Below are 22,032 nucleotides of genomic sequence, written 5' to 3'. Positions count from 1 at the left end.
GATACTTTATGCATTAAGTTCATTCCTTAATACGTATGTCTTAACTTTATAGGTGAAAATGTTAGGGATGGTTATATATAAGAAGTAGCATTTAATGAGCTCCCAGGAGTGGAAGTGAAATATTCGAGGAAAGAATCTCCCCATGTAATAGAAGGTCTGGGTAGATTTATGTGCTGGTTTAGATGCTTTTATACTCTACTGCCTAATGGTAGAAATAGTGGACTTGTGGGCTTATTTGTCATCCCTGATGGCGTTTTTGACCTTCCATCTTAGATGTCAGAACATTATTGGACACCACAGAGTAACGTCTCTAATGAAACATCAACTGGAAAAACCTTTCAGCGGACAATTTCAGCTCAGGTGAGCGTTGTCTCTTGGTTTCTTGTGGCTTGGAATCCCTTAGGTAGGATTTTTAGCACACTTTTTGGAAACTGCAGCCTCTAAGAAGAGAGGTATAGGTTGAAAATGAGAAAGAACAGAAGAAGCGGTTGAATTTCTATGAAAAGACAACAAGTTGGTGTACAGTTTGCAAATTATTTATTTGCCTAGAAGAAAAGCAGTGTGGGTTGGTTGGTCTGGCCCCCACATGCCATAGAGGTTCAGGGAGGCTCCTGGTGCCTCCCAAGATCAGGTAAAGGGTAGTCTTTCTTGGCAGTGCTGCCGCTACTGCCACTCCCTAACTTTTTCTTCTCGTGTTTAAATCTCTCACAGGATACTCTAGCATATGCCACAGCTTTGCTGAATGAAAAAGAGCAATCAGGAAGCAGTAATGGATCGGAGAGCAGTCCTGCAAATGAGAATGGCGAGAGGCATTTACAACAGGTATAACTGTAGGGCTTATCCCTGTATGAAAGGACAGCGCTTGCTCTGAAGTGTTCCAAAAAGAATTTTCATAATCAAGGAAAAAAAGGAGACACCAGCTCCGCCCTCCAGTGTGATCTCTGTTCAGGTCTCACGAACAATATGCTTACAAAGTAGAACAGTGCTGCAGTGTAAAATTCATACAAGGCTTTGACCTCAGTCTGTGGCTGGCTGTTCTAACCAACCTATAGTCCTGACAAAGCCAGGCTATAGCTGTATTCATTCCAGCACATTCACTTCATTCAGCCGGGTTATGAAAAATCACTCCCTCCAGCTTTTGCTTTCACTATCCTTCCTGGAAACCTGGACCCTTGAAAGGAAGGAGGACCTCATGCCATTGAAACCTACCTACTTGTCAGGGGAGTCAAAGAATAGTTTTATGCTTACCTGTAAAAAAAAAGGGAACATTTTCAATACTAAGCACTATAGTAGAAAAGAGAATGAAATAATTATTGAACACCTACTATGTACAAAATAATGAAGCAGATGCAAATGTAAAGGTGTCTGTGTGTCTTCTCTCTAGTCTGTAACCTCTGTAAGCGCGGCCTTCTCTGTAGCTCTGTCACAGTGCATGGTAGAGGCCTCATTAAATGAATCTGGTTGATGTTGTATGTGCCTTTTTTTTTAAATCTTTTAAATCCTTATAACCTGTGAAATCATTCTTACCCCGATTTTACAGAAGAGGAACTGAGACTCACCTGCGTTATTTGCAGAGAAAATAAAAGCTATCAGACAAGAGCTCCTGCACCTGCTGGCTCCCAGGCTTACAGTCCCTGCGAGCCCCCTGACCTCATTTCTCCTGTTACAGGGAGCCCGCCCCCCATACCCCTCCACCATCTTGTCAGAAACCCTACATTCTATCTTTTTATCTCTCCCTCTCTTTGGATCTTAAACTTCTCCCTCTCTACAGATTCCTCTCAGGAGTGTTTCAACATACTCAGTTCTCGTCCATCTTTTGAAAACACTCTTTTCTTCCCTCTTATCTCTGCCCTGTTTCCTCTTCTTCATAGCCTAACTTCTCCAAAGAATTGTCAGAACTTAACTATCTTCAGTTTCTTCTCTCTCACTCGTTCTTCATCTTCTTCCAGGCTGACTACCTCCTTCCCTCCTCTCCATCTCAGCAGCTGGGGTGACAAGCAGCCTACATTTTCAGTCCTCATCTGAGTTGACCACTCAGCAGCATCTGACACTACTGGCCACTCCTTCCTTTTTGAAACACTCTGTTCCTAGGGCTTTCATGACACCTTGGTCTCATAGTTCTCCTTCCACCCCTCTGTCTGTGCTTTCTCAGTCTATCCATCAGTTAAGCCTCTTAACTGGGCCACCAGTAAATGTTCCTCAGTCTTATCCTGTGTCCTCTTGCCCACAGCCTGGCCTTGATTCTTCAGAGTGCCATACATGAACATACAGCTGTCTTCCTGATGTCTCCACCTGATATGTCTCAAAGACACCTCACACCTAGCTTACCCAGCCCCACCCCACCCCAAGCTAATCTTCCCTCAGTGTTCCTTTTCTCACAAATAGCACCCTTGTGTACAGGGTGTCATCCTGGAGAGCTTCCACATACGTTGCAGTCAGTTTCACAGATCCTGTCAGATCGACCTTTTAAGCATCTCTCATTCATCTATCTGTTCCATTATCATAAGCACCTTTGTCTCTGGGTGTCTGTAAGAATCTCCCTCTGTTTGCTTAAATCTTTCAGTGGTTTTCCATTACTGTTAAGAGTAAAGGCCAGAATCCCCAATGTAGTCCTGCTTGATTGGGCCCCACATACCTTTTCCTCCCTCATTTTCTGAGTTCTGGATACAGTGGCCTTTAGTTTATCAAATATACGTCGTTCCTTCCACCTCAGGCCCATCCCACTCCCACTCAGTGTCACTTGGCAGAGATTTTCCCTCCCCACTGCCACCCTAGCTAGATCAGCCCCAAGACACATGGTAGGCATTCAAAACTTTGATATAAAACAAAGGCCACACAGTTGGTGACAGAGGCAGAATTCAGACTCAGGAATGACCCAGAGCCATCTTTGGCTGTGTGGTACAGTTTCCTACACAGCAGATGTCGGGACAGCCAGTGCCTCTCTCCACTTTATCACATTGCTCCCCAGAGTTCTAAGAGCTGCCTGGTTGCACGATAACGCTGTGACTTTGTGGGAACACAGAAATCAAAGTTTTGCATAATTAGGAATTGTCAAATACAAGTTGTTATATTTTATTACCCTTCGGTAAACATTAAGTTGTTAAACGAGGGCATATTTAAACTACAGGATACAAATAAGTCAGTTGGCATAGAAAAACGTTTTTCTCTAACTTTACTATATACGATAACTTCCTTTCCTTTCTCAAAGGGTTCAGAATCGCCCATGATGATCGGCGAGTTAAGAAGTGACCTTGACGACGTTGATCCCTAGAGGAATGTGCCCAGCACAGGATGAGGAGTCAAGTCACAGCTACTAGATGCTCAGCACCTATCTGAAATCAGAATTTCATCCTTGAACCCTTACAAGAGCCTGAAGGCTGAACTGGGAGAGCCTGCCTTGGCTCTGGAGACATGTGCGTTTTCGAAAGAAGCACTCTTTGGCCAGAAGGTTTGGAAGCTGTTGGCAGTGGGAGAACTCTGGTTTGTGGATCAGAGTCTCAGGGCCTGATCCATATGTGGATTCACATTTCTCTGGAGATTTTATGAAATCAAGCCGGTGGCAGACTTTTTTGTTACCTGAACATACAAGAGTGAGTGAGGGTAAAGCTATTGCTTTCTCTATGATGCTACAAAAGAAATTCCTTTGGTTTTTATATTTTAAAAAAAAAAAAAAAGCAAGCTGCCTTTAGATATGTGGGGGCAAATTTTTAATCTTGCAGTAACATTGATTAGGGATATCCAATTTAAAATGATGTAAAGATATCTGATAAAATTCGTTTTCATTGTAAAATAGTAAAGAATTCAGTTTACACAGACCTTTGTATTTAATATGTCTCCTTATTTGTACAGAATTCCAGATGGGTCTGGATGAGAGCCCTGGGCATAAACTCGGATCTTGATGAAGTGTTACCAAGATCAAAAATAGGGGAATTATTAAGCTCTTTAAGATATTTTTTTCTGATATAACTGAGATTGAAAAGAGCAATAAAAATTATATATATATCATGTTCTCCAGAAGTACAGGGTGCATTCTTTAACATCATTCACTAAAGAAGTTAAGAGTTGTTTCCAAAACAAATTTTAAAAACGGCAAAATAAAAAACACTTTAAGATGTAATTTTATTGAGTTTGACTTCATAAAATCATCTTTTTAATGCTTGGAGACATATTGAATAAACTGTAGTCTTAAATCATGTGATCTGCAATCATTTGCTTTTGCTTAAAACGTAATTACTGAAACCTTTGGTACTGGTTGTATATGAAGTTAAATATTTGAGTTGGGAGACACTGCATTGTGAGTTTCTAGTATTACAGACAAGGAATGTGAGACTTTGTTTCTTCTCAACATGAGTAATTAACACTGAAAAGATAGAGACAGGATTTGTTTTCCCAGAAATAACTAGAAAGCAAGTGAACAACCATTCATATTGTTGTAAGTCTCAAGTCAGTATAACACCATTCACTCATTTCAGGTTAGATACCAGCTCCCCTTTTTTTCAGGAAGAGTAAGGGATATGCCAACATATTTTATGTATTTTGTACATTTTGTATTTTAAGTTGCTACACAGTTTTCAGCCCTGTTTTGCCTTTAGTTACATTTGTACTTTATTTTCAACTCACCATGCACAGAACTAGGGGATCCTTAGGAAGTGCCAGGTTGCTACTGTCGGATTTGCCAAGTCAAAGAGGTGCAGCCAGCCCCAAGTGCCTTTTTGGTGGCTTCTGCATAATGTGGACACATGACAGCACAGTCAGCTCTTCATTGTGGTGCACTTTCAACAACCCAGTCATTTCACTGTTGAAAGTGGAAGTTACTGTGCGGCTAGGCTTCAGTGTGTCACCATGCTGACTTCCTGCAGGCTGTGCTGGCTTTTGTCAGACACTGAGTAGATGGCGGGGAGGGGCAGCATTTAAGAGCAGGACTGTGCCCTCAGAAATGATCAGAGGCAGTTGGCAAATTTTATATGGTTCTGATGTTCTTGCAATTTTGAATGTGATGTTTTAAAATTGATTTTGAGTACGTGAATACTCCTACTGTTTATCTCTACCCCGCCCTCACCCTTCTCTCCACCACCATCCTCACAAAAAGATTGTGTGGGACATGACATTGAAATGCCGGTGATGAGATGTGTTGGGATATCATCGCTGGCAACTGCACTCAGGAGCCCAAATTCAGGAGTGAAATTGCCACTTCTAGCCCCTTATTTCCTATGGAAACAACGCCTTCCACACCCCAGCACCTGCTGTCCTCACTGTACAGCTCCATCCGGATCACTGTCACTATTGTGTGTTACACGCTCTGGTTAATTTTGCTTACATTGTTGCTGCAGTGACATCCCTCTCACTTTGCCAGTAACCACTTGATTTCCAATGGCTGCAGTCTATGAACCTGCTGATGACCTTTTTTTAATGTAGTACAACAAAGTGACAATTGTGACAGGCTTACCTGGGAAGAGTTGTCGTTTTTACTGCCAGTTTTTTGGATGAAGATGTTTTTATAAATCTTTCAAAATGGTCTACAAATCGAGTAGGAATTGCACAACCAACTCAATGCTGTGTGTTTTCAAGAAGCTCCCTTTGTGAGGCCTACCGTAGATGCCAAATCTGCGCATCAGAGGCGTTCTGGGAAAGAAAACAGATGAGCATCCCAACGGGCGTCATGCCCATGTCTTCCGGAGTTATCGGCAGGCATCGTGCCCACGACTTCCGGAGTTCTTACACGGTCACTGACAACTAGGAAGAATCGTAGGACCTAGAGCACCGTGTCATCAGACTTACCCTGTCTTGCCCCGCCCTCCCAGCTAACATCGACGTGTGTGCAGTTCCCTTCTGAGCTTGGAACAAGCAGGCTGGAATTTTCCTCTGCTACCTCTTGTGTACAAAATCTTGTTTATAAAATTTCAAAAGGAAGTAGATAAACTAGGGAAGAATCTTAATTCTAAATTAGTTCATGAGTGGCAGAGTTCTTAGCTTCTGAGGGTATAAAATAAATTTTTCAAAAATAGAGAGTTGGAGTCTCACATTTTTCTGCATGTAACAGAAAAGGGTGGGGGTGGGGGTGGGGCACAGGGGCATCAAGGGACTATGGCCTGGTTTGAAATGGCACTGTGATTCCTTTAGTACTTTATACTGGTGGTGTGACCAAGGTCCACCCTTAGCGGGCGATGGGTCCTCTAAGCCTTTTGCTATTCTTCCCTCTGGATAGCCCGACCATTTCAGGATTCCTTCTCAAAGCTTGCTTAAAGAGGCCGAACTCAAACTGATGGCCGACAGACATCTCTCTCATAGCTTTCAGGTCAGGTCTCCTAAGTGGTCCCCAGCAGAAATCATGTCCCCAGTCAAGCTGGGTTTCTTGCTGCACCCCACGAGTCTCTGTCTCACTCCTACTATTCCTTGTTTACACACATGGTTTCCCTTTCATGGGATGTTTGCTGCTACAGATCTTCCTCTTTGGCCCATACTAGGCCCTCCCCCACACCTTGTGACCATCCGCAAGAACCAACCGGGTGTGGCTAGCCAAGGAACTGACACTCGGGGAGTCTCACACTGCACAGCAGGCAGAGGTACCAGTGCCATAGATACACAGTTCTTTTTACTAGCATTGGGCCATTAGCATCTGACAGCTCTTAAATGTTTTCTGTGACACTAAATAGAGTTTGGGAGGATTTTTGCCTTTGCAGGCTAGTTCTCCTATTTATGATACGAACTGTTTAGAGAAAGGCCTTGCTTAAGACAGCTACACTCACCACCATCAGAGTGGGGGGCTGGAAGGTCCCACATTGAATGAGATAATTATACTTTGCAAACTGATACTGTTCTTAATTTCAAATCCTTAAAGGTGGTCATGGGCGTAGTACAATTCATTATAGAAGCATCGGGCACTCGTACAACTAACTTATCCATAAACACCGCCAGGCCCTGCGCCAGATACTGGGAAGAGAATGAAAAGGACACAGGAACTCAGGGCTCAGTGCTGGACATGGATGACAGAGCATCTAGAATGCCATCAGGCACATGTTACTAAGGAGAGGGAACCCTAACAGCTTGGGAGACTCAGGGAAGCTACTGGAAGATCTTATCCTAGGACAAGTCTAGTACTCATCAAGTACTTGCCCTGAAAATACTAGTTAGTACTCCTCAAATACTTGATTTGCTCAACCGTTCCACAGACTTTTATCAAGTTCCTAGCATAAGCAAGACAGATTGAAGCAAGAGTCATGACAAAGTTGTTTTTATTTTAAAAAGTCATACAATAAAAATGCAACAAAACCGTGAATAAATATCTTCAAGTTACAAAAGCAAAACAGAGGTCTAGGAAAGCTTCTTGCTATAAAAAAGCAACAGAGGGAGCTATTTATAAACAGACCAAAAAGATAAACGCATGTTTGTTTGCTTGGGTGGGGGTGGGGAGAGCTCAAGGAAGGAGCTGCCCCTCCATTTGTCAGAGGGCCTCCCCCACAAAAGTCGCAGTGAATGGGTCCAGTGCCTTTCCCACACTCAGCCTCCCATTCAGCTCAGGTCTAGGAGGGAATGATCCAGGCTGAGATCAGGTTCTCTCAGGCAGGGAGCCTGCCCTTTTGCCAGAGTGCCAGCACCACAGCTGCAGAAAGGTAGACATTTCTTCCGCCTCCTGGAGCCCAGGCTGAGGCGGGGTGAGGAACAGGTAAGGAGGAACCATTGCAAAGCATCCAGGCCCCAATCCTTTCTCCATGCATAGGTCCTTGGGGGCGCTGTCACTGGAGCTCCTGGGTGTCCTGCTTCCCTGAAAGCCGACTTCGGCAGCAGATAGATGTGGCTGCTATGGCCTCCTCACTGATCCTGCCTCCTGCACCAATGTCCCAGCTCCTGCTCCTTACCACACATGTGTTGTCCACTGAGTGGGCCCCCGGAATGTGAGAGGACTCAGGGAGAGCCCCACAGCGGGTCAGTGTCCATCCCTCCTTGCAGGCCTCAGTGCCCTGCCAGGGCCCAGGGACTGAAGAAAGCACACATAGTACACAGCACATGACCATACTAATCCTGAACTCCCCATCTTCCCCAACACCCACACCTTCCACAGCCTTCCCAACCCAGTCAGTACAACACCATGTGTCCAGGAGCGAAGCAAAAACCTTGGACCCACCCCCGACTCCTCCCACCTAAGTCCAGCCCACCAGATCTGTGGGCTGTTCCTTCAAGTTCCAGTATCCTCCACACTCCCACCCTGGCCTGAGCCCCAACCACCTAGGCCTGGATACTCACGGTAGATGTTCACTTGTCTACAGCAGGTCTCCTTGCTTCTGCTTGTGTCCCCTGCAGTCTTCCTGGTGAAGCAGGCAAAATGAATACACTCAGACCCAGGTCAGATACCCCTTCTCCCACCCCTCACCTTCACCCCCACCCCTACCTCTACCCTGGCCTCAGAACCCCAAGTGCCTCCCAGCTCACTCAAGCAAAAACCAATGACCTTACTGTGGCCTTCAGGCCCCAGCTGACCTGGTCTGTCTCCTCTCTGATTCTCCCACTCACTCAGTTCCCACCCAGCCTCCTGGCTGTTCCTGGTATCCTCCAGGCATGCTCCCCACTTCTCAGACCTCTCCTGAATGCCCCCACCTGCCGTGCCCCCCACCCACCCACCATTTCCTTCCCTGCTTTGTTTTTTTCCATAGCATCTTTTAAGTCCTCTGTAATATTAGTTCTTTGTTCATTGTCCTTCTCCTCCACTGGAATGGATGCTCCAGGAGAGAAGAGCTTGTCCGGTTTGTGTCCTCAAGAACTGGGACAGTAAAAACTTCCGAATTTGCTTAAGAACGGATGCCCCAGGGCTTCCTTTTAAGAATCTCCCTGTGGCTTTTGAAAGAAGACTTACAGAGCAGCTGCTGAGAGAGGTCCGAGTTGGCAGATATGTTAATCAAGGAATCAAGATCGATCAAGGAATGTATGTGTAGTGCATTACTTTATGCAATATTTATGCATATCCTCCACAGGAAAAAGGGTGCCCAGAGAACAAACCTTACTACTCTGGACAAAACAAAAACTAAACCCCACCACACACACACACACACACACACACACACACACACACACACACACACACACACACTGTTTACATGGTTGTAAAAGCGGCTGATAGCAACCACCCTCCAGATACATGAGGATGTGGTGGTGACACAGACGCTGACATAGAAAAGCTGCACAGGACAGACACTTGGTGCTTATCTTGCCCCCATGTGCCTCTTCACCTCTGCAGGGCCCAGGACTTCATGCTCCTTGAATGCACACTTCAGCCCCAGGGCGTGGCAGCAGGAAGTATAGACACTGGCCTTGTGGCCCACTCACTGGCTGGGCTGAGCTCTGGCCTCAGCACAGGCCTCCTAGGGGTGCCAAGTTTCCAGTGAGAATTGCAGCCTGGGGCAGAGGAAGGCCAGCTCAGACACTTGGATACTGAGGGACCCTCAGTCTCTCCTTCATCTCTTTAGGGTCTGAGGCCAGAGCTGGGAAACCCAGAAACAAGTCAAGGTAAGAAACTAACCTGAGTGACGGGACTCCTGGTTCTCAATAACTGCCACTAGCCTGCTGTATGACTTTTGAAAAGTCATTCAACCTCTCTGAGCCTTAGTTTCTCAGGGAAAACACTGTTTCCTCTCTACCCAGGCTCCAAGGCCTGAGAAACTAGATCAAGAGATTAAACCCCCCAGACCTCACCACTCAGCCTCCCAGGTGGAAGGTCAGGGTGAACCTGATATCTCTCTGGGGCACTTGGGCCCCCCCCTCCCTGGGCTTTGGAGTCAGACACAGCCCCTGGCTATGAGACCTCAGAGAGTGGTGCTCAGCTGTACCAAGCCTCAGTTTCCCTATATGTAAAATAGAAAGTGTCATAGCCCCTCCTCACAAGGAGGCTGTGAAGATGAAATGAGGACTGAGTGTGAAGCAGAGCACAGCGCCTGGCACAGGACAAATGCTCTACGTGTCAGGATCTCAGTTACTAGAATCCCGCTATCCTAGCTGGCGGCCTTGGGAAAGTCATTTGGCGTGTCCAGGGTGCAGTTCCCTTAGCTGTGAAATGGAACTCTTTGGGATGTGCTTCATAGGGTGTGAGGTTCTATGGCTCCCATGACTTCAGACTGGCCTATCCCTCTGCTGGGCGTTCCCAAAGGAGTGAGTGATCAGAACACAGTGGCCAAGCCGGGCCCCCAGAGAGGAGCATGGCCAGTGGCACACTGGACCTGTTCCGGCCTCTCCCCTGGACAAGGGTGCCAGCCACCTGACTGGGCTCATCTTTCCACTGAAGATCCATCCTGCACACCTCACCAGCCTGCTCTTCCTAGAGCCGCTCCAAACTCATAGCTGTCCCTTGTCACCCTCTTGCTCCTAAATCTTCAGTGGCTCCCCAGTATATGCTCGATGGAGAATGAACTCCTGAGCCAGGCTCACTACCTGCCATTGTCCCAAACTCTTCCAGGGCATCCCACGCTCCATCCAAGCAGGATTTCTCAGCCCTTCCAGATCCGAAGGGCATTATCCCTGAACTCCCACAAAGTCCCCATCTACAACTTCCTGCTCCCTGCTCAGGCGGCCCATCCATAGCTACTTGTATCAGAGAATGGATTTTTAAAGCAATAGGTGATAACAATGATAGCTAGCATTTATATTGTCCTAGCACCAAGCTCAGTGCTTAGCATTGTCCCCATTTTAGTGATGAGGAACCTGAGGCACAGAGGTTAAGTAACTTGCCCAGGTCAAAACAGCTGTTGACTGGCAGAGCCAGGATTAAACCAAATGTCATCTCCACTTTCAGATCTGGCCTCTGAGCCACTCTCACTCACACACTGCCTGTCCAAAAGTGCCTTTGGGGCTGCAACCTGGAGCTCCAGTTCTTCATTTCATGGCAACATAACGAGGCAGGCTAGCCAAGGGAGCCTCCATCAAGGGTGCTGCTTACAGACAACCCAAACCTTTGGCTCCCGATAGGGGAGGAGGTGCTTAAAGAACGTGACCCATTTTTTCTATTAAAACATGTTACGAAAGTGTAGCAAGGCCGTCTGGAGCCCACTCTCATTCAGTCTCCCCATTTCTAGGAGACAGTGCTATAACCCTCCTTCCACAAGCCAGGGAGAGGGGAGATTGGCAAGATCGAACGGACCTCCCAAGCCCTCCCAAGCCAGTCCAGACTCCGCCCACACTGCCGTCCTGCTGACCTGTTCTCTGAGTGCTGGGGGACAGTGTGGCCATGAGGTTGGGGGTCAGCAGCCGCTGGTCCTCAGGGAACCAGACCTCGTTGAAGACGCCTTTGGCAGAGAAGTGGGTCAGTCTCTGCCTCAGCTCGGCCAGGGTGAGCTCCAGCTCTGCAGTCAGCATCACGGCCACAATGCCTGGTGGTGGAGAGGACAGTGAGAAATGCTGGTGGCCTGGCCCTCCTTGCCAACCAGGAACTCCTCTCCTGGTGTACACATGCACACACACACATATATGCACATGTATGCACACAGAGACACACTAAGCTATTCTTCCAGAAGTTAAACCGCCTGTAGTCAATACAGTAGAGAGAGAGAAGTTGGCAGTGCAAGAGGTGGGATCTTTCTTAGATGAAAAGAGATGATTTCTAGTGCAGAAGTGGAGGGTTTGTCTTTGAAACAGCAAAACAAACACTATCCTAATAAAAGATAGGAAGGTGAAGGAGGGCAGAGGTACAGGTGGTGGGGGCATGTGGAGTGGAAACTGCTAGAGGCTCTCTATTGCATTTATCTTCTCAAAAAAAAGAAGCAAGGCATCAGCTAGAAGGAAGGATGGGGAGGAAGGTTTTGGAGGTTTGAGGAGACAGGAGAAGGTATAATACGTAGTCATCTTTGGGGTTTAGGGGCATAGTCTCTGGGGGCAGGTCACTCAGTCCTCTCTGTGCTTCTATTTCCTTATCTTTAAAATAAAAAGTAAAATAAGTCGAGAAGAGCGATGGGCTCAGGAAATGCGTGGGTTTGTAGGGCGGCCTCAAGGGCCCACTGGAGGTTTGTGGTTGATAGTTGAGTGAAACCAGAAAGCATGTATGCCTCTCTGGAACCGAGTTGGTGGACACTTGAGTTTAAGCCGGGTTGGACTTTTCCCCACTAAGTATGATAATAATGGGGCAAGGGGGTCGACTGTGAGCAAAGAGTGGCGATAAGCTGGACGAGGGTCTCAGCCGGGCGGAGGTGAGATGCGTGAGGAGGTGAGTGAGAGCCAGAGGTGCAAAGTCAGCAGCATTGATGGATAGTAGGTGTCGCAGGTATTGATGAAGAATGTGGGAGTTTGGGAGTGGGCTGGGAAAAAGGGAAAGTAGTGATCAGACAGTGGGTATTTGAAATTGAGGTTCTGGAGGAAATATAGCTACAGGTGGCAACAAGGTGAAGAGTATAATGGTGAGGTCTTTGGAGGAGGGGGAGCTGAGAGTCCAGAGGGTGTTGGAACCACCCCAGCAGGAGACAGTGACTGTGAGCTAAGTCTCCAGTATGTAAAGGGTATAATCTGATGACAGGAGCTTCAACGTCAAGCATTTACGGAGGACAGAAGGACATGATCTGGAAGAGGCAGTGAGGAGCAAGGAGGACCCCTATCACACCTCCAGCCCCAGGTAAAAGGCTATAGGAAGGTGAGTAAGCAGTGTGCTTGGGGAATAGAGGGACTTTAGGCAGAGAAGCAGAGGAAGGAATGCTCTGAGAGCCGTTTGAGGACCAGAGGGTTGCGGGTGATGAACTAGGATTTCAAGGGCACAGGGATGGGTTTCAGAAAGGGAGGAAGGAAGGGGCTAGGAAGGAAGGAGATAGACCTAGAGAACATGACCTCCAGCCACTTGGGAGCAGTGCCCATGCCCAGCTGGGCCAGCAGAGGGCGTCCAATGCATGACGTGAGAACCCAGGGCTTAAGCTCGCAGCCAGGCAGAGCCTGGTGCCTGCTCTAGGCCCTGGGAAGAATCAGACCCTGCAGGGCAGACAGGGAGGCAGGTAAGAAAGAGCACAGACCTCTGTGATGAGAAGTAGGAGGAGAGAGTCACATGAAGAATGGGCAGACTAGGTGCTATGGGAGCCCAGAAGATGGGCACTGCATCCAGTAAGGCTTCCTGGAGGAGACAACTCGGGATGTGTGGTCTAGCTATAATGAGGTGACAAGCCCAGGGAGCAGTGCATGGGCCAGCTAGGGATCTTAGGACAGGAAGCTGGTTTTTAACGGCTCTTGAGGCCCCCTCCTGGGAAGGACGGTATCCTGGGAGCTTCTGAACAAAAGGAGGTCCAACCAGAGTGCCAGCCTCAGTAATGCTTTTACCAGCTCCCAAAAGGTCCCCTCAGGAGCTACACCAGACCCACCACACTCCACAAGCCTCCACCCCCTCCCCTCTGTTCCCAGGGGTTCCCCTGCCTGCCGCTTCATGGAGAACATGCAGGCTAGCAGCGCCCACCTCATGCACTGCCTCTCCACCACACGCCAGCTCTCCCCCTCAGGCTTAGAGGGAGCACAGGTCCAGCAGGCTGGGGGGCCCCGGCCTTCCCCCAGCTTCTTCCAGGAACAATTCTCTGACGTTCTGTCTCCATCTTGTACACACCAAAGCTTGCTGTCCCCTTTTCCTGCCAGCCTCCGAACACACTCAGGTGTCTTCCACCTTAAAATTCAAATGAGAATAAACAAAACAGAACAACAGCCCCCACTGTCACCTTTCATGTGCCAAGTACTCTCCTAGATGCTGGGTTACATCAGTGGGTTATGTCAAGACAGACAAACTCCTGCCCTCATGTAGCTCTCACACTTGTAGAGTAAAACATAATAAAGAAGTCAGATGTGCAGTATGGGAGCTGGTGACAAGAGCTATGGAGAAAACTGAAAAGGGAAAGGAGAAAACGAGTTAGCAGCGAAGGTGGATGAGAACACTGCACTTTTAAATAGGGCCCCGCTCCTACAGTTACCGCTGCGGCTCACTCCGCACCTCCCCCGCCCCCCGCCCCCCGCCCCCTGCGCACACCGCTCTGCGCTTGGTCTCCTCAGTCCTGCTGCATTTCTCCAAGAGCGGCCCAGGGACAACCTGCGACAGAGCTGTAGGAGGCGGGAGTGGAGAACCAGTCTGTGGGAAGCACAGATGCCTCTGACTGGCTCGGAATCCAGGAATCTGCCTTTCATAAGCTCCCCCAGGAGATCGTGAGGCAGCCCGTAGTGTGGGAACCACAGATTTACTCCCCGAAAATGTAGCACTGCTTGGAGTGGTCCAGATCGCCCACTCCACTCTGCAGCCACCAGCGGGGTCCAAGCCTCCTCACATACTATTCCCAGCTGGAGTGCCCCTCCCAGCATTCTTCACCTGACACCTGCATATCCTTCCGGACCCACCTCAGAGTCACCTCCTCCAGGCGGCACTCCCTGAACAGACAGGGCTGGGCAGCAGATGGGACAAGACCCAGGGATGGGAACCAGAACACAGTACTAATCCCAGCTCTGCCACTAAACCCGTGAAGTGACCCTGGGCAAGTCAGTGTCCCTCTCTAAGCCTCAGTTCACCCATCCGTAAAATGGTAACAATAATTCCAGCCTTTCCATGGAGATGTGAGGCCAAATGAGAGGACGGTGAAAATGCTTTATGCCCTGATAGCACAAGCAAAAGGGAAGAACTCACCATATTAGGTGCACATGGCGGGGAGAGGAAGCACAGAGGCTATGAAGGGTCAGACGGCACCCCCACCCCTCCACACAAACACCCAACTATATCACTGGACTAGAGATTTGGATCCAAAGACCCCAAGGGCATGCACCCAATTTGCATCAAGTGCCCTGAGGTCTAGAGTAAAAAATCCTTAGCAGCCCCAGGGCAAGTTGGGATGGGGACCAGGAGGAAGATGCCATTGTTCTCTTCCGGGGCCACTAGCCCTCACTCGGTCCATCACCTCCTGGTCAGAGTGTTAATGGTGCAGAGAAGGCAGCCAGCTGAGCCTCGTATAAGGGCCAGAAGCCCTGAATTCCAACACAGACATAACCACCTTAACCCCACTCCCAGGCCTCACATCAGCCCTGTGAGGCAGGCAGGCAGGCAGGGCTGCTATCCCATTATAGGGGTGAGGAAACCGAGGCCAGGGAAGATCTCACAGAGAATAAGGGGCAGTGTCTAGAAACCCCCCAGACAAGAAGATCAAAAGTGCTCCATGGGAAGAGGTGGCACCCGTTATTTCGATGGGAAAACTAAGGCTCAGGGAGAGAGCTTGAGCATGATAATTCAGAGGGGTGAGAGGCAGAAGGGAAGAGGAGGCAGGAAAGGAAGAGACTGGAGTCAGTGGGGACAGCAAACTGACCCAGGCCGGTCCACCCCATTCTAAAGAAACAGGAAGGGGGGCAACATAACTGATACCCAGATTCCTCATGAGAATGAGCACAGACATGAACCATCCTGATGACCTAGTCTATCCTCCCTGGCCCCACCCCCGGCCCTTAAGTGACCCTTGTCCCTGGTGCCTATCTCTGCCCCTGCTCCTCCTTCAAGACACTTTCCTCCGGTCCATCTCTGATGGCACTGCCTCTTGTGAAGATCAAATTAGCTAACACACGTACATGGCTAAGAGCAGCATGCTGGGCATGCAGAAGAATGCTCGCTGTTGTTATGGCAGCCTGTGTCCCCATGCAATGCATTGGCCATCTGGGGACATTTGCCTAGTAGAGAATCAACACCATTCCTTAGTGCATTTTCCCTTTTGTACACTGCTGGCATTTTTTTCTTCTTTCCTCCACTTTTCCCCAGGGTCACTTTCACCGAGATAATCCCAGGTTTGTTGTGGGAAGAGACGGCAACTTGCTTGTTGTAAACCTGTTTTCAGCCAATACAGGTGTTCCTAACCATCAGCTCCACCTGCTGCCCCCACAGCTGCCTGGTCTCCCTGAGGCCTCAGGCCCAGATTCCAGCACTGCCCTTCCTCCTGGTCATCCGGTCATCCAGTCATCCATCTGCCCTAACACGCTTGGCAAGGCAGCCAGCAGAGAAGGCCTGGGGCCTAATCTCTGGGCAAGGGCTGAAGCGTCCTGTGGGAGCTGAGGAACATGCCTACGTCAGGAACAAGGAGGCTGGCCTCAATGCCCAGAGGGAGCAGTAGGACCTTCGGGGCTGCAGGAGGGGCAGGAATGGGAGGATAGGAGGGCCATTGAGGGCAGCTGCCCCGAGGACCTTTCTCCGTTGACCTCTCTTCGCAGAGCCTTGGGGTCTTATGTTTCACTGGACGTTGACCCTGCCTCCTTCATAAGGCTAGAATCACACACTGTTTTGGTCAAGTCTCAGCCCCCATTTACTGCTTGAATTTGTTCATCAGAGCTTTCCTAAGACCCCCTGATCAGATGGGAGTGAGCTATTTTCCGGGGGCCCAATATTTTGTTTTTCTATTTTTTTTTTTAATGGAACCAGCATCGTCATTTATTTTTTGAATGTAAAAAAGTTATTTTCTGATCATTATTGACATGCTCATTATAAAAATTTCATAAAAAAGAATCTCATCACCCAGAGAGATCTCTTCATTTTTTTTTTCTATTTCTATTTGCACGTAGGTATATATGGGGTCATAGTCTATGACCATTGGGAGTGAGTTCAGCTGCAAATAGTGTAGCTTAATCAAATAGGGGCTAAATTTTCTCACATGACTAGAAGACCAGTGGTTGTTGGCTTTGGTTCACCATTTCATCGGTCCAAAATCTCCGTGATTCTCTTGGCATTTCCCTCATGGTTGCAAGACAGCTGAAGTTGCTCCAGCCACTGGATCTGTATTCAAGGCCAGCAAACCTAATTATGGTTGCTTTTTTAATCAGGAGACTTTTTCGGAAGTGACCCCAACAAATTTCTTTTCAGGTCTCACTGGCCAGACTGACAGTGGGAAACAGAATGGTCATGCCTGGCTTTGGATCAACCATAATGTATCACCTGGCAATAAGCATGTCATCCCTCCAAACAAAATCAGAGAAGGAAGGAATTAACAGTGTTTGCTGCATTCTCCTTTATATTCTCTCTTTTTGTTAACTATATGTCGTGAACCTCTTTTCACATCAAGAAATACAGACTCAGGGTTCATGGGGAGAAAGAAGGAGATTAAAAAAAGAAAGCAGAATGGTGGTTGGCAGAGGCTGGGAGGAGGGGTGCGAGGGAGTCAGTATTTAATAGGCACCGAGTTGCAGTTTGGGAAAATGAAAATGGGGTTGGAAGGTGGTGATGGTGATGGACTCATGTTCCTGAACAATACAATTAAAAATGGTTCAAGTAGTAAGTTTTACGTTATATATACTTTACCACAATTTTTTTTTTAAAAGGAATATGGGCTCGGTCACTTATTAACAACTATTTATTGAGGGACTAATGTTTCAGGAACTTCCCTAAGCACCGAGGACGAGGACACAATAATAAACGCAACAGACGCAGATTCTGCCTTTCCGGGGCTTTGAGTCTAATGAGTCATGCAGGAAGTCATCGAAGAAATTCACAAGTAAATGTGAAATTTCAACTTTGACATATGCTACCAAAGAGAGGCACGGGGTGCTGTGAGAGCAGGTGAAAGGGGTTTGATAGGGAGGGTCATAATTTTAATGGTCATATATATTCCCTGGCATAAAGATAGCATTATTTAGCCAATCTCCTATCATTGGATGTTTCGATTCTTCCCACATTTGAACTATCATAAACAATGCCACAATAAATACCCTTCTGTGAGTGATCTTGGCACACCAGTCCGATTTATTTCCTTAGGATAAGTTCCTACATGGGGGGTTGCAGAATCCAGGGGTAGCCCACATGCTGAGGCACTAACCACACGCTGCCATATTGCCCACCCCGCCCCAAAACACTCACATCATTTCAATTCCCACCAGCAGTGTGAACCAGAACCCTTTTCCACCACATTCTGCCAACACCACCTGTTATCATCATCTTTACAAAACGTGGCCAGTGTTACGGGTGAAACATGGTTTCTTGTTTTAATTTTCATTCCTTTGATTATTCCTGAGGTTGACCATGGTTTTGTTTTGTTTCTCTTACGGGTTCACAGATCTTTCCTGTGGCTGAAATTATTTTTTTTCCTGTTAAGAATTGTGATCTCTGTCTGTCGGATGTTCTTTGGGCAACTCTGAGTGTTACAAAGTCTTCCTTTTCTGGAAACCTAGAATTGGGTCCTTGTCGGTCCAACTGCCTGAGGCTTTCCCACGTGCTCCATGGTGGCAGCCACAGGCCATCTTGATCAGGTCCCCAGCCTGCGTCCTCTCCAGCCACCCTCCACACCCACAGCCCTCAGTCGGGGCTCCCAGCCTTTGTCCAAACTGTTCTCTCTCCCCTTTCTTCCATGGTGAAAACTCCAAGACACAGCTCAAGGTAGCCACCTCTCTGAGAAGCTCTTGCTAACTCCCCAGGCGGGGTCAGATCTCCACTGTGCTTCTCTCTTCTCAGCAATGACCACGCTGACCCTGTCACCATTCATTTTACAGTTTCCTCTGGGAGTGGCCGCCCCCAGACAGGCATGTGTCAGACGCATCTCTCTGTCCCCAGTGCCTGGCATGGGGCAAGGTTGGGGACACCAAGCAGGTGTTTAGACAGTGTTTGTAGTGGGAAAGAAGGAAGGAAGGAAGGAAGGAAGGAAAGGAAGGAAGGAAGAAGGAAGGAAGAAGGAGGAGGAGGGAGGGAGGAGGAGGAGGAGGAGGAGGAGAAGGAAGGAAGGAATGGGAAGGAATGGAGGATGAGGGAAGGAGGATGGAGGGAGAAAAAGGAGAGAAGGAGCGCAGGAAGAGGAGAGGGAAGGAACAGGGAGGGGAGGAAGGAGGGAAATCTACCACTCTCCACCCCTAGCAGGGCTGATCACACATCCAAAGCCTGCTGTTGCCCACCTCCCCACCACCTCATGTCCACTCTTGTCTGGGTTCAACGTGGAGGATGTACAGGTGGCTTGGGAACTCTCACCATCCAAAGAATTACCTGAGGGGCCTGTTCCCTACCTGGGCACTTCCTGGGTCACTTGGGCCCCCACTTGCCACCCCACCTCAGGCTGTCTTTGAACCAGGCACTGCCTTAGCCTGGGCTCTCATGTCTTGGACAAGATCCATGGGGTTCCTCACTCCACTCAGCGGGACTTGTGGTCAGCAACAAGGACTTGGAGACACTGGCTCTGCCAAGCTTCAGTCCTGACCTGGCGTCTATCCAGGGCCACTCTCACAGGTGGGAAAAACCTTTCACAGGCTAGGCTGGGAATTAAATTCCTGCCTCAGGCCATGAGCCAAGCTTCTCACCACCAGTATGTTCCCCTCCAATCCCTTTTGCACTTATTAACTAGAATATGCCCTAAAGATTCCTTTCTTCATGTCACTCCTCTACTCAAGAACCATCAGCAGGTCTTCTTGCCCATCAGATCAAATCTGAGCTGCACGGCAGAATTCAAGGAGCCCACGACAAGCTCCAGCTTCTCTCTCTCTGAGTTTGGCCACCATCGCTCCAGCCAAGCCCATCTCCTCCAGATTCTCAGGACCACCTCTTCCTCCTTCTTTCCTCTGGGGCTTTGCCCGTGTCCTCTGCCCGACATACCCTTGCCTCTTCATTGCCTGTTTAAATCCTGGCTTACAACCCCCACCTTCTCTGGATCACCTTCCAAAACATCCCAGTCCTTAATAACCCATTTAAAAACAAAAGACTAAGACTTTGTGTGCTTTAGAATCACCTGGCTTGCTGATTCAAAAGTCAGACCATCCCCAGACCTCTCTAGGGTGGTTCTAGGACACTGGACTTTTAAAGCTTCCCAGAAGAGTCTGATGCTACCAGCCCAGCAGGGTCCATATTGACCTGAATTTGAGAAGCACTGATGAGACAGTGCTGGATGCCAACCCCAGTCTACAGTGGCTCCTGGTGTCTGCACATTGTACACATTCCCCTCACCCTTGCAATTGATAATAATGATGATCGCTCTCATTTACTGAGCGCTCATCAGGCACCAAGCACACCCTGAGTACTCGGCATGCATGATTTCATCTCATCTTCACAACATGCTATTAGGTAGATAATATTAACTTCATTTTATTGATAAGGAAAGTGAGGACCAGAGGGGGTAAGTCTCTTGACCAAAATCACAGAGCTCGTGGGGTGGAGGGGAAGCCCAGCCTCAAACTCAGGCTAATTATGCCAGAACCGATGCTCCTCATCCCTGCTGTGCAGTCTGTGTGCCTGAGCCAGCGAGCCTTCCAAGCGGGCACTTGGTCCAGGTCAGGTCAGGTCCATTTCATCCTGTCCACCAGCACTACTGCCATGTACCTTTGCTAAGTCCTGGGATAAAAATATGGGTAGGAAGAGGCCTCTGCCCTTGAAGGACTTCCCAGTCCAGGTGGGGAGACTGGCACGTGCACAGCCAGTCACATAAGAAGCGCTGGGACCAGCGTGGTGCACACCATTTAGGCAGAACCTGGAGGAGAGGGTGAGCGGGGATGGGTTCTGCCCCAGGAGTGGGGAGCAGGGCCAGTTCAGGCTCCAAGGAACAGGAAGAATTTGAACCAAGCCTTGAAGGATGATAGAGAAGGGGATGAAGGGCATGAGGCAGAAGGAACAGGTAGAATGGTGTGAAGGGTCAGGTTTCCAGTGGCTGCTGCACGGGAGGAAGTGGTGGGCAAATGGGCTGGAAAGGGCAGTTGGGGCCAGATCATGAAGGCCTCAAATGCCACGCTCAGGAATCTAGCCTTATCCTCTGGCAATAGGGATCATGGAAGATACAGGAGCAAGGGTGTGTCTGCCCTCAGCATTAGTACAGGAAAAGGCACAGGTAAGTGCTCAGTGGAACCTTGCTGCCTGATATGTGTCTTTCTCCTGTCCTCACTAGGGTTGGGATGACCTGAGACTATTGGCTGGTTCCTGGCAGTAGTAGAAAGCCCATAGCTATATCTCCTTTCCTCCATTTAGCTCTTCTCTGGGATAATGGGCAAATTATTCAACCTCTCTGAGCCTCAGTTTCTTCATCTGTAAAATGGGGACAACACAACAATCATTCAGGTTTTGAGGATGAAATGAGATCAGGTGAGCATAACATAGTCAGTGCATCACTGCGTCTTGTTCCATGTGTGCAGCAGGTGGCAGAGTGGAAAGAGCACAGGCTCGGAGGAACTGTGTTTGAACCCCAGCTCTGCCCCTGGAATAGCCCTCTTTCAGGGGTGATGGGAGGATTAAATTCAGCAAGCTAATACATGTGGAATACCCGCTACCCAGCAGATGCTCAGTAACTCTGTCTGCTGTCTGTATCACCGGGCACAAAGGATCCTGCTTCTCCTCCTTGCTCCTGAGATGCTGCCTCTCTTACTCAGCACTCTGCTCTCTCCTCCCCGTCCTGCGGGAGGTACTTTATCTCTGCCTTAGCTCCTAGTCACTGGCTATCAGCTGACCTGCCCCTTGGTACCTGGCACACTGTAGACTTTCTGTACCCTTTGCAAAGAGCTCTCACACACATCTTCTCTCTGATGAATCCACTCACTTACTTTCAATTCATAAGCAGGACAGAATTGATCCCCACTGTGCAGATGAGGAAACTGAGACCTGGAGAAGAAAGGAAGGAGACTGACTCTGTTTGACCACCTACAATGTGCAGGAGGCAGTATACCCATTAGTTCTCCCTCACGACAGCCTGAAAGCTAGGTATTATCTTCCCCACTGTATAAATGTGGATGTGGATGGGGCAGTGACTTGTCCAAGGTCACACAGCTAGGTACCGGTTGAGGCTGAGTACAAACCCAGGTCTTTCTGACTTCAGACTCTGGGATTCAGAACAAATGTTTGCAATGTAGGGTCGACAGATCTGTCCCCAGGGCCACTGCGAGGACCAGATGGGGTAATAGGCATGAGGGCACCTGGCACAGTGCTTACGGACTGGGAGTAAAAGTGCAATCTTGTCCACCTCCACTTAGTTGTATAGAGTCCAAAGACCGAGCCCAGGAGGGCTGCAGCATGCCCAAGGTCATGGCAAGCAGCCAGTGGGGCCAGAGCTCCCTGCCTCCAGGACACTCTCTTTCCCAGTTTAGGGCGGGAACCATCTCTCCATCCCTCCAGGGCCTTTTTCACCCAGA

The 22,032-nt window shown here is 48.6% G+C and overlaps 1 protein-coding gene across 1 annotated transcript in view; it reads left to right on the top strand.

The window, feature by feature from the left end:
* USP24 (ubiquitin specific peptidase 24) overlaps positions 1-6,004 on the top strand; it is a 123,151-nt gene extending 117,147 nt beyond the window's left edge. The window contains 3 exon segments of the mRNA XM_039887268.1: positions 274-360; positions 712-822; positions 3,209-6,004. Of these exon segments, the coding sequence (XP_039743202.1) occupies positions 274-360; positions 712-822; positions 3,209-3,271 (261 nt within the window). The 3' untranslated portion in view covers positions 3,272-6,004.
* Positions 6,005-22,032: the final 16,028 nt, after the last annotated feature.

The sequence above is a fragment of the Pteropus medius genome, unplaced genomic scaffold (assembly GCF_902729225.1).
Source record: "Pteropus medius unplaced genomic scaffold, Ma_sr-lr_union100, whole genome shotgun sequence".
Classification (NCBI taxonomy): Eukaryota; Metazoa; Chordata; class Mammalia; order Chiroptera; family Pteropodidae; genus Pteropus; species Pteropus medius.
The sequence above is the reverse complement of the archived record's forward strand: the minus strand, read 5'-3'. Positions and strand labels throughout refer to the sequence as shown.